Consider the following 13,842-nt stretch of genomic DNA (forward strand, 5'->3'; position numbering starts at 1 on the left):
TGTATTATTAGATGGTTTGCATTAGCTTAACCTATGGAAGCATAAATTGTAACAACCATATAAGGATTTCTTTCAAATTTTATTAGTAGAAGTAAGTTCCCTCATATTATTATACAATTTAAATTAGAAAGATGATTCTTGCATTATTATTTAAACAGCAAAAATGATATTTCCCTAATTAATAAATTATTAAATGAAAGAGAAGCTTTGACTTATTAATAGATTTGTTAATATATCCTAAGATAAGTATCACACAAAACCAATTAAAAGATATCACACACAGCAAATCTAAATACTGATAGATACACACAACATCAAAGTAGGTACTAATAATACTGCAAGTCTAAATTCCAGACTCTTGTAGGCTCTTCAAATCCCAGTTTGGTGAAGATGGTAGCAAAATATGAAATATTAATCAGTAACTTAATGTAAAAAAGCGTTAGGTTTCAATTTACCAGTATAATTATTTTAGTTTCACTTAAAACGTGTAAACTTATAAAGATTTAAGATATCGAATCATTTATTGATCCTAAATTGATAAAACTAACGAGAACACTATCGAAAGCCATTTTTTGTAAATCATTGAGAAACAGAAATACATAAATCTGGTTTCTATATCTGTCAGAAAGATAGAATCAGTAAGAAGTTATCAAAAAAAATAAAAGATGTGCGATCAATGCTTACTGTGTCCAAAACTAAATCACACTGAAGCGTTAATTTACATTATCATTATGTATGATAAATACGATACGGTAACTAAAAGAAGCAAAATATGCGAATTCTTAGATTTCTCCGTTTTTTAGTTGCTTACATTTTTAAAGGAGTTATCTAACTTAAATGTGGAATAGGCATGTCGCATGATAAAACCAAAATGTGGAATAGGATAGGTACAAATCGACGCGGTCATAATAAAAATTATATTCGGGATACCCCAGGGGACTATTTTGGGTCCTACATTATAAATGGGTCCTACAAGGTACTACTCTCGGTCCTGTACTTCAAATACAAAAACCACTTACTAAAGGGTGCAACCAAAGCCACACAGTTGCGAAAGAAAAAAAAACTCCACGGCATGCTTAGCCCATTACTTACACAGACCTGCGAGGACGCAACGAGTACTTAACGACGTTGGGGCGGGCGGAGGCGGCGCTTTCGGCAGGGACACTGGCCAGGGGGATCTCCACCATGCCCAGGAAGTCATCCCTGGTCAGGCGGTTCTCGTCGAACACTTGGATGAGGAGCTTGTGCTCTTGGGGGCGCACCTGTGTATAAGTAAATACGTCAAGAACATACTCAATGTCATCTTTCTACTAAAAGCAAGGATATTTGTGACAGATGTATAGTCTATCAAACAAAACATATATTTGTATTGCAAAATAACCACTATAAATGCTACATAAGATGCCATGGTGTTTACACAATGACATAAGTTTGGATTTAAGCTCAAGAAGTCGGTTGAAACTCTAGCACAAGCTGTGATTGGTTTACTTTAACCTAACATTAAGAATAACAATCGTAGGTGTAAATCTCCTCTTGATACATAAATTGTCAGCCAATTTATAGATTAAACAATATTGTGCAAGTCCACTGTGTTCACACTAAGTAGGTGGTCTCTAAGGGAAGTCCCCTATCTGTAGGTAATGCCAGTCAGATATCAGATTCAATTACTTACCCGGAATACAAACTCCTGATTCCATACTGGGTTCAATGTCTGAAAACATTTAAATATCATTTTAAAAAATAAATCATATTTGTCATCATAGCAATAATCATTTGTATTTTTAACATAAAACAAACTATAATTTTAATTAAGCAGCGGACAGCGCATTCTAAAAATTGTTGCCAAATACGACAACTTAATTTTAATTTAAACAAATTTTAAAATACCTATTTCCTGCGTTAATAATATGTATTTCGTTTAACTTTAAAACACCTGCTTAAGCCGGCCAAGTGCAAATCAATATGTTATCATTAACAACTGGTGCATTCAAGGCCGGTGTCGAGTGTTGGATGTTTGTTGGCATACTTGGCATCAATAAATACCTTTTTCTTGGTCTTGGTGAGGAACGTCTCGATGGTGACGTCACCGTCGGCCTTTTGAAGCTCCACTCGCACATACGGGTCGCTGCGAACAAAATGAACCAATTATTGACAGTTTATAATATATCCCTAAGGCTGATTAGTCACGCTGACCGTCAGCGCTGACAGCCGAAATGTATGAAGCGTCGGCGCGGCGCCGAGCGATCAGCGTCACTCAGGAACGTTTCCTTCAATTACATACATATTGATCTGTCAGCGCCGACGATCAGCGAGCGGTCAGAGCGATTCTAAAACCCGCCTAAACGGGTCTTGAATAGCCTCGTTAAGTCTTCGTGGTAAGCTAAAAATGCTTGTTTTACGGTGGGTTGACCACAATAATCCAGCGGCGGCGGAGTTAGTGTTTCTCAGATCTCGATTCGGAAGGTCCGACACCGACATCATAAGAGCTATTGTCGCTATCTAGGATTACGATTATCTCTTATTTAATTAGCAACAAGATCTACACCAGTTAAGTTCATTAATTACTGCGATAAAAGTATGTATGTACTCGTAACTGCATTTTTCGTTAAGGTACAGAAAGTTTACAACACTGCAAGGATTTGAATGAGATTTTGAAAAATCACTAGTTTTTTTAGTCTTCTATAAATTTAAAAAAAAATACAGTCGTATTGAGAACCTCCTCCTTTTTTTGAAGTCGGTTAAAAACTTTTCCCTAAAATGAATAAATTATACTAAAGATAGACTTTCAACAACAACTCGGAAAATGGTCGTGCAAATTATTTTAAGGAAAACGGTGAATTTATTAAATGTTAAATAAGCTTAATTATTTCCTTGTTTCTCATTGGCATAATAGGTATCGAGCCAAATTTTAAAATGACATCGCGAATATCACAATCCCGTGGCAAACATAAAATCATCGTTGAAGAAGAAACTTAATTTAATAAAATCAATTCTAGAAACTTTAACACAGTTTAAGCAATGGTTTAAGCCTCAATATTTTATCATCTTATCTAGTATGATAAAAATAACTTTATTACTATCTAATGATAGTTGTTATTTAACTATAGAGTTACTTTACCTATAGTTAACCTATAATAAACGCGCTTATTTCCTCGTCACAACAAAGGCTAGATGAACAATATAATATCATCAATTGACAAATGTGCCATTGTTCGTCGTTGTAATATCCCTAGGGGGTTTGTTTACCATCCCATTATGTCGGATAGCATTCAAGAACTATACAGGTTGTCAATTAATAAGTATTTAAAATAACCATGAATATGTTACGGTTGAAAATTATGAATAATCGCCGGTTATTATGAATAATAATTACCGACAGTTGAGGTAAAAGTAATAAATGAATTACATTTATCAGTGATTATTTAATAATGTAACCTTAGTACTATGAAATATCATAAAAGAACAATGGCTCATGTATAGTGCTTGTGTACAGCCACACATTTTAAATGTTTTGATGTCATATATTAATATAATTTGGCATAATGAGTTTCGACTGTTTCTTGCGTAACATTACTTTGCCATAAAGCCCATAACATATTGTTTTGATTTAAAGTGAAAAATAGGTTAAGGTGCGGCGGGGGTGGCCCTTGGGCCACCCCTAAGCCGCCTATTTAGTTTTATACACACATAAATGATCTCATATTAATCACATTTACCAAATCATGCGGTAATTATTCATAATAACCGGCGATTATTCATAATTTTCACATTTATCACTTTGACCGCAACAAATATACCATGAGGAATTGGGTTCCTCATACAAACATTCATCTTATTTCATTCCCAGATTGAATTTGCGATAACAGCCTGACAATCTCTTAGATGCCATCTAGCTCTATACCAAAATTATTCAGAAATGGTATGTATATCTGCCTGCTTATTAGTTACAGACGTTAACGTAACAAACAGACAGTTACTTCCGCATTTATAATATTTTACGTTTTTGTTTTTATTACAACTTTGAAGTCTTAAAAGTGCAAATGTGATAAACTATGACACCTTTATAACAAATCACACAATAGAAGTAGACCAGCGACTAAACATATCTAAAAGACAACGGGACTATTCCCACCTCTCGCTTCCACCGCTGCAACTCCTGTGTAGCCAGGATCTACAGCTTGACCGCCAATAAAACCCAGCCAGTGAAGGTCAAGTCCTGGTAATACCTGGTAATACCAGACTGGTATCTAGAAGACAGCGAAGAAGCTTCTCATCATTGAGTACACTTTGACTCAAAGATAACGGAAAAAGGAAACTGAACCGTTATCTGCCGATTAGGATCCAACCGGATCGTGGAAGTTATGATGACTCGATTAATTAAACAATGCGTGTACAGTCAGCGTTAAAATATGCACGGCAATGAATAAGGTGTTTTATCTGAAAGGGTTAAGGTAGGTTGTCCGATAAAATATCATATCGTTAACTCAAAAGAAGACAAGACCTTTCAATCGACGAGAGGTTGAGGCCACAACGTGTCCTGTCAAGCTTAACCGGCCCTAATTCATCTGACTATCTCTATCCTACCGAGTAAAACTGGTAAAACTCTCCGAAGCACTTTTTATTTAAATCAGGTTGATAAACAAGTCTCTGATATCTTATCCTATCCAAATTGAGAACAATGCTTCAATTATGCCCGCGTATTCACCATCAATCGCTAATTTTTAAGTGATCGCTATGGTACCACTTATCAGGAATTTTGTTTTCATAGGGGTCACTTATAAGTTGGTTTGATGGTGAAAACGGGCAATAGTGTCTCATCTGGTGATTGAATTTCAATTCCTCTCAAAGACTTTCTAACTACGAATGCGTTAATTCTACTCTTACGATTCCACAAAGATAAGACAAACCAAAACTTAACTTGAATCATACACAATTATAAACTCTTTTCTAGTTATCTGCTTTCTTATCAACGCCGAGCCGGAACACTGATAACAAAGGGCTATAACAGACAACTCAACTCAATTGTTTGATAACTCATTCATGAAAAGCCCCGTGAGGAAATGTACCTGCCTATGCCACCATTTTCATGATCCTCAAAGTGAGGAGAAAAATGTACGTTGTTGACACGCTTGGTGGCAATCAGACTATTCCCACCTCTCGTTCCCATCTGCAAGTCCTGTGTAGCCAGGATCTACAGTCTGACCGCCGATAAAAACCCAACCAGGGACAATTCCCACCTCTCGTTTCCACCGCTGCAACTCCTGTGTAGCCAGGATTTATAATTTGACCGCCAAATAAAAACCCAACCAGGGAAGGCCAAGCTTGTCCGCTTGGTGACAATGGCAAAGGTATCGCTAGAATGAGTCAACCCAGCGTAACAATAAATGAATGTCACACAAGTTCATACGGTACGCTTGGTAGCAAGCAGGCCTAGTGCACGCACAATAATAAATTATTAATTAACGACAGTAAATACATTGTCCCAATTTTAACTATCACATTAATTACCTAGCCTCTAGTAGACCTTGTACCAGGAGACTAAATAATAACCAATAATCATACTTAAATAGACTGTTAAACTGTTAAGTATGAATAAATACTCATGTCCACCACATTGACATCTGTCCCCGACGGGACCGAACCTGCGTCTAGCGTTCAAGGACAGACAAACGTCGACAATTTGCCATGCCTTTGGAGTAATAAAATCTGTCTAGGCTCTAATCCTTATCCAGAGTTAATACGTTTGCCATCATTGTTAAAAAACATCGAATCACTCTGCTTATCCATGTTTATCTTGATCTAAAACACATTTACCTACATAAATTCGAATAACAAGATGCGCTTAAGAGAATGAAAACTACTTTTTTATTTAATTAAACATTATTAAGTATTGTCCAATATTTCGATTTTTTGGAAACTCATTTTTTCTAACTTTCCAAAAGCCATATTGAATCTGATATAAAGGAACTCGTTTGTGGAAAAAAATTAAGGACAGACTAAAAATGTTGTCTAGTTCGCTTTCCAGGCTACGAGGCCAGAGCGGTCACAGGTTCAACTCTCGCGAGGCGCATTTGCACGCACGTTTCTGTAACGCCGCGCACGCACGTTTCTGTAACGCCGCGGGTGACGGAAATTGGGACCATGGAATCCAAAACATAGTGTTTTTAATATGTCTATGTCGAGCTGAATTTTAGGTTCGATTGCAACATATACAAAAAAAAATAAAAAATAAACTGGGCATTGCTGGGTTAATACTGTTTAATAGCACATTGCGTGGCTTTACTAAAATTCTTTATTCCAATTAGTAATAATTATGTAGCTTGAAGCTGGCTGGGACACCGAAATAAGAGGCGTTTGTACGTAGCTGCGTAGTAAACTTAGAGCACCCGCCCAAATAGCACCTGGCCGTGGATTCAAATGTATTTTTACATTTTTGTCCACGAGAGAGAGAACAAAAATCGATAGGTGCTCTTCGTGGACTAGGCCAGGTGCTATTTGGGCAGATAAGCGGTACTCGTACGAAGTTGCATGCCTAGCTTGTATACAACGCTCAAAGACAGACGGGTAGAAATAGCAACGAGCAACATATTCCACACATTTAGCCATTATGACATAACAAGCCGAAAAGAGAGTAATCGCCTTAAAGTAATGACGTCATCAATGACGTGCCGGTCACGGACGCCAGTGAATGAACCGAGCTAATGTGAACAAATCAATTTTTATTGGTTGTCCGACGTTCAATATATCAGAGAACTGTGTACCTCGGTACTAGCATGGGAATTCTGTTTGAAATTATTTCAAATTCATTCATTTTGCTCAAGGCTATAGTGAGAGAGTTTTGTTGCGAGGGAGTCTAATCTATTACAAGCTAAATATGCACAACCACAACCCTTCAATTTGGTAATTAGCCTGAGAAAATAAACGTACACGAATTTTCTGAATGATTTGAGGAGTCCGTAACTATGCGAAATGGAACTGTAATAGTGTAATGTGATATCATTCCGCCACCATGCAGTGCCGCCACCATTCTGATAGCCTGATCGCACCACGGTTTACTGTTATAATCAAAGTATGAACAAATATCGTCATAGCCTAGGTCTAGCGTAACTCATTCAGTGCTATAGATAGGAGAAGCACGGGAGGGACGTCAAACGTCAGCGAGACTTCAAATGAGCATAATTATGTATGCTCTGTCACGTCATACAGGGTGGAATTTTGTAATGCCACCTGGAGGGAGAGTACTCTTAATACTGTAGATAGAAAATTTTACTCAAAGGAAACATTCCTTTATTTTTGAAAAGAAATAGAACTGCATTCAAAGATTTTCAAAAATTTGCTTTCCATATCCAAGAATCGAACCAACTAAAATCTGTTAAAAATTACACCCTGTATTTTTATTGCATCGATCGTTAGAGTGAGGTATAAGGATGAAATCTCTCTAACAAACTCGATTAATCAAGTGAAAGGAAAACCATGAAATCTTACATTATTTTAACTATTTACAGAAAATTATATGGCATGGTAGAGGATTTTCGAAAAATTTTCGGAATTCTTTGAATGCAGTTCTATTTCTTTTCAAAAATAAAGGAATGTTTTCTTTGAGTAGAATTTTCTATCTACATTATTAAGAGTGCTTTTCCTCCAGGCGGCATTAGAAAATTCCACCCTGTATAATGTCAATATCACCCCTCCCGTGCCCCTCCCATATCACAGGCATTGACTGAATTAATCGCTAGATATATAAACTGTGTGAGTTACCAACTTTATATCGTTTTCAAAAGGACGCATTTGAAACGAAAAAACCAATTTCAAATTAGGCGCCGGATTGATCAGCGTCTTTCCATTCTATACATAGCCAGAACGCAAGGGTGTGAAACTAATCGAGTATAGTTTGGATGTGACCTTTTTTACTAAGCTCCTCCAAACTATACACGACCAGTACGCATACGCTGCGTACTGCTCGCGTATACTTTGTAGTGACTTAGGTCAATTATCTTACTCCAAAATATACATCGTCAGTACGCATACGGACTAATCATGTATGTATTGTTATAAGTTCGCGATTACAATGTATACGCGACGCGAGTACTTAGTTGCATGCTCGTCATTTTGACTTATTAACCTCTCTTTCTATTACATATTAATTCATAACTGCGTGTCTACTTTAAACATTGAATCAATTTCGACACGTGCCATTGTTTTGATAAAGAGCTTTTTGGTGTTTCATATTCTGCCATAGAAAAGATATTTGTTTTGGGGCTGAATAACTCTTAAATTAAGAATTATGTATGTCAAAATGATTTTTGTTCTTGAGATAGAAGCTTATAAATAAAAATAAATATCCCTGGACATTTTACACTGCGCTTCAAGTCCCAAACTAAGCAAAGCTTGTACTATGGGTACTAGATAACGGATATAAATATACTTAAATACTTTTTTTGTAAATACATAATTATTATACATAGAAGACACCCAGTCCAATACAAACAAATATCAAAATATGTTCATGCACACAAATTAATGTTTGTACTGTGCGGGAATCGAACCCGCTACCTCCGGAACAGTTATCCGTTTCGAACCACTACACCGAACGGTCGACAATTTTAGTTAATAATGCACGTTTAACTTTCTTCATTCACTCTCACTAATAAATAATTGTTATTTAATTTGAAATCTACCTAATCAATTTCATTTCAGAAACCACTTACATTAGTGTTATAAATCTAGATTTATTATAATTATATGTAGATTCAGTAAAATAATAATATTTTATGTAATAATTAATGAATTTAAAAATGGCATCACCGTACGTGATCTACATAGGTAGTTCTTATTTCTAATCTCGAGGACAAAGCACGAGCATAATATCTAATAAATGTAATAATTTTAAATATAATTCCATATTTTATTAAATCAAATAAACTAAACACACTCTAGTCAACTGTAAGTGGTGTAGTATAGTTTGGAGCGAAGACGGAATCCATCCACGATACAAACTATACACGATCAGTACGCAAAATTCGTGTATAGTTTGTAGTGACCGACTTACAAAGAGACACTCCAAAATATACACGAGCAGTTTCCTATGGGTGCGTTCTGGCCATGTATAGAACGGAAAGACGCGATTGATCAGATAATAAAAGCAATTGGCGCCTGAGTCATAGACCAAACCAGTGCTGACCTATGTCTCCGTCAATTCGACCGCAATTGGCAATCAAGCCGTGCGTTGCAACTGAGATATCGCCTTGTATAGAAGTTTAGAAAAAGGACTTTAATTTTTAGGGTTTCGTACTGAAAGGGTAAAAACGGGACTCTATTAGCAGGCTGTATCTCTTGAAACTTGAACCCTGATAGCTAGACAGTTGACATCATAGATGATGTATTTCTGTTGCCGCTAAGAACAAATACTAAAATAGAATAAGGTAAATATTTAAGGGGGCATATAACAACAAAAGTTCGTACGGAACCCTTCAGGCGCGAGTCTGACTCGCACTTGCCCGGTTTTTATAAATCACGTCACCGACGAATTGGTTCCACGACCGTCGCAATATTATGTTACGAAAACAATAATAATACAGTATGTTTGTTTGTATTAATTTCCGAATTACCAAGATGAATTTATATCAGGAATTATTTGTAACACATTTGAATGGTATTCGACATTATACTGGCACCTATATTTCTATGCCTCAATGGTTAATTCTTATAAATGAATCACGAAAACCGCATAAAAGATACCACACAAAACATGACGTGTAATATTTAAATCTTAGTGCATTATGAATATGACTCATTCTTAAGGAACACTTTACTACCTTATCGTATTGTACCTTCGACAGCCTTTAGACAGACAAGTACTATATGCATAGTAATTAAATCCATAATGCAAACGTAATAGAGTTCATAACAGGGTCGAAAAACAATGCATACTTATCAAGGAATTCCAGTTGTATGCAGTTAAAATTTGCAAGACGAAAAATAATGTCAGCTACTAGGGATGAAAGAACAAATGTGACATGACACATTTTTTTTAAATGAAAGCTGTTTTTTAATAAATTTAAAACTATAGGCCATTTATTTATTTATAGCTATCACTTTGAAAGACATAAAGAAGCATCAAAATGGACTACTGAATTGATAATGAATATTATCAACAGATCTTAATGGTGAATAAGTTATTTTTATGACACAACTTGTAATAATAATACCTAATTGATCAAAACGGTATCCTAAAAGTAGTAACAAAACACTACTAACTGAAACATAACTTTATTTTGATATGCTAATAGGTACTGGCCACTCTATTGTAATAACCTTTTTTTTCTAACTAATGTTTTTCTAAATGTTTTGGACTGTGTTTTCATGGCATGCATTGGAAAAGCAATTATTTCCATTCAACAATAATATTGTTTAGTGTATGCTTACCTTGCACCAAATATATCCTTTTTTGCCAATGAGTACGCCCCTATGATCTTCAGACGAAGTAGGTAGCTGTTCTCATCAGTCTGCAAAAGAAAAACAAATCAGTTGTGACTTTGTTAACAATTAAATTTCAGCTAGATATACATTTTAGATTAAACTCCACTGATGCCCGTTTTCACCATCAACCCATACTTTTTAAGGGACCCTTATGAAAACAAAATGCCTGTTAAGTGTTACCATAGGGATCACTTAAAAATTAGGGATTGATGGTGAAAACGGGCATAAGCCTATCATATCTGGCATTATTCTTGATAAAACTAAATGACACAGAATCCGTACTACTAGGTACGTTTTTATTGTATTCAAGGACAAATAAGTCAAATAACTATACACAGTATTTTTTCAACCTACTGCCATATTTCCCTTATTTCTGGTAACTTGCTTGCTCAATTACTTCATACATTACATGGTTTGTTTTTATTCTAATCAAGGGAAGTTATTATGGAGACTTATGTATTAGTTGTAGTGGGTACACCTCTGTGAAAAACCAGGTTAGCACAGCACACAGCTTAGTTAAACTCTGGGAATCAATTTTCTTTTTTTTGTTAAAAACAACATGTAAGTAAAAGCACTTAAATAATGAGCAAATTAGTAATCGTTGTGTACAGACCACAGCACAAACAATAAGTCATCTTATCTATACTTGTAATAGGTGCTATATTAGCAACAAAGATGTTTAATCTGATGACTGTACACAAATTACCAACTTTACAATTTGTGATGTAATTTAAATGAACTTGCCTAATTATATTGCTTACTAGCTTTCCGCCCGCGGCTTCGCCCGCGTGGAATTTTGTGTCACAGAAAAACTTTATCGCGCGCGTCCCTGTTTCAAAAACCGGGATAAAAACTATCCTATGTTCTTTCCCGGGACTCAAACTATCTCTATGCCAAATTTCATCAAAATCGGTTGCGAGGTTTAAGCGGGAAAGCGTAACAGACAGACAGACAGACAGACAGAGTTACTTTCGCATTTATAATATTAGTTGGGATCTAAGCGCTTATTACATGTTCATTACATGGTAAAATATAACATTATTATGCTTTAAATGATATTATAATTTAGTGTACTGCCATATTCTGGGTTTTTTTTTTTGCCACCAGAATATGGTGTAACCTGGACAGTCTAGTAATTTGTGAAATACCTACTTAACATTAGATTAATTTGACTTACAAAGTTATCAAAACAAGTGTGCAGTAGACAAATACTTGCAAGTTTGAAATAATCAATTAAAATGCAATTAACCAAAACAATAAATAGAAAATATTGTTGGCAAGTTGTTGGGAAGTAAAAAGAGTTATCATAATATTCTTGTCCCATAGTTTTATTTTAGGCTTTAATTAAATCACATTGACTACTGCCTGATAAATATAATACCAACCAATCAGCATTACTCAAATGAACTAACCAAAGTTAAGTTTGCAACACATGAGTATGATTCATCATACATCTCTATTATCCCCACACAGCCCACTCCACACAGAGTATGTACAATAATTTCTATTACACCAGAGCAAAACAGATTACCAGAAACTAATGGTTTTTAACTCGAGCGCTTTCAAATGTTAATCATATGACAAGGACATGTTTACTCGAGTCGAGATGCCGTTTCGGGGCACCATACAGCACAGTTCCTAACCATTCCTCATACTTACACGTGTGTCCGACTGCCAAGCCATCACCCATGAGAAAATATAACTATTTCCAACTGGAATGGGAAATTCACATTCCTTTCAGAAGCTTATTGAATGAAACAACAGTTAGTAAAAAATCGTGACACGTTTCTCACACGATACTGTTCGCCACTTTATTGCAACTTGTCCGAAACTTTCTTAACATTAGAATGTTTTATTGAAACGTTCAATAAAAAATCTAGACACTAAAACTGCCGAATTTTATAATACAATTACGGAAATACACAAATAAAAAACGAAAATATTGCGAAGGAATATTCACAATGACAGTGAATTGACAGTTCCGTTCCGTTCCGTACGTCTGACATTTACAGTTTTACGCAGTGCATTTCATTTCACGCAGCACAGTGATTTATTCGATTAAGTTCAACATAATCGAAAATAGTTACAAAAAATGAAATAATAATTTATTGGTTTCTTACAAGTTTTTAAAACAAACTTTTTATCTATTTTATGAGCTGAGAATAGTTTTATGCGTCTGACTTAATTGTACTTCAATATTAACATTAACAAAAAAGTGCGAATAAGATTTGAATTTGAACTTGATTAGGCTGTGTATTATACATTTATCTTTGAAGATCTGAGCTGAGTGGTTGTTATTAAATAATATCAATAAATGTATCAGTATTATACTATCAGGTGATACCAACTCACTCACACAGGAACAAAAATTACAATCACAAACCCAGTTACACTAGTGTAAACTTGACTTTATGTAGGCGGCTTCTTATTTGCGTCTTTTTTTATCATAATTTATCTCAATCTATCATAAACTTCTATATGTAGTATAATTTGTTATAGTATACTTATTATGATTATTATACTTTAATTTTTCCCTTCAAGTGTACCTAAAGTATTCAGTTTAAACACTTTTCTAAATGTATTGAAAATATAATCCAAACTGACCTCATACTGCAAGGAAAATCTAGGTTCTGCCCTAGATAAGCCATTCAGCAGCCGCCTTGAAGTCCACGACGACGACCGATTCCTGTGCGGCTGACTGACTTCTAACGGCCTGACGCTGTGCATGGTTAGAACTGATTCCGGGTTTAGCATTCCAGGAGAAAAATGGAACATATAAACACTGCACCATCACACTTGGGTTGCTACATTTCACACCACAATATCACCTTTTTTTAGCACCACACAACTTATTTCACTCAATATTTACTAGACTCGTGAGGGGGCGCTAAGTGCGGGCATATGAGTGCCGTAATCTTATCAGTGCAAGAAATGGGCACGATAAAAGAAGTGAGCGTTTACAATTAGCATTCTTATGATAACTAGGTTCAACGGTGTCATGCCAACTTCTTGCACACGTATACTAGCTTTATTGAATCGGTAAGATAACGTATCAGTCATTGGAACTCGTTTTGTTTCTAATTAGGTATGACATAAATTGGTTGATGCACGAAAAGACTGCGCAGTGTCGTTACCAGACGGGTAATGTTTCAGTCTGTACATACTAAAGAGAGCAAACATTTACTATTGCGCTAAGTTTGTGTAGGTGTGCATTATTATCCACAATACAGGTAGAATACAGTAGGTTTATTTATAATAGCAAATAAATAAGTTCCCATGAAAGAACCGATAATAGCAGCGTAGCGCCTAGGTACGATGATCCGGTGAATGACCTGACACTTTTAATGATAGATCGCCCGGAGT

The 13,842-nt window shown here is 35.6% G+C and overlaps 1 protein-coding gene across 3 annotated transcripts in view; it reads right to left on the reverse strand.

Moving 5' to 3' along the window:
- The window catches only part of LOC135079808 (E3 ubiquitin-protein ligase Nedd-4), a 49,238-nt gene extending 35,621 nt beyond the window's left edge, over window positions 1-13,617 (reverse strand). For 2 of the 3 annotated variants that reach the window (XM_063974418.1, XM_063974417.1), the window contains exons 1-5: window positions 13,084-13,617; window positions 10,426-10,505; window positions 2,044-2,125; window positions 1,673-1,711; window positions 1,093-1,262 (exon numbers count right to left, since the gene is read on the reverse strand). In XM_063974418.1, the coding sequence (XP_063830488.1) occupies window positions 1,093-1,262; window positions 1,673-1,711; window positions 2,044-2,125; window positions 10,426-10,505; window positions 13,084-13,254 (542 nt within the window). In that variant the 5' untranslated portion in view covers window positions 13,255-13,617. Of the gene's footprint in view, window positions 1-1,092; window positions 1,263-1,672; window positions 1,712-2,043; window positions 2,126-10,425; window positions 10,506-12,138; window positions 12,460-13,083 lie in introns of those variants that run through there. The other variant, XM_063974419.1, reaches the window with a different exon arrangement.
- Window positions 13,618-13,842: the final 225 nt, after the last annotated feature.

Source organism: Ostrinia nubilalis, chromosome 17, assembly GCF_963855985.1.
Source record: "Ostrinia nubilalis chromosome 17, ilOstNubi1.1, whole genome shotgun sequence".
Classification (NCBI taxonomy): Eukaryota; Metazoa; Arthropoda; class Insecta; order Lepidoptera; family Crambidae; genus Ostrinia; species Ostrinia nubilalis.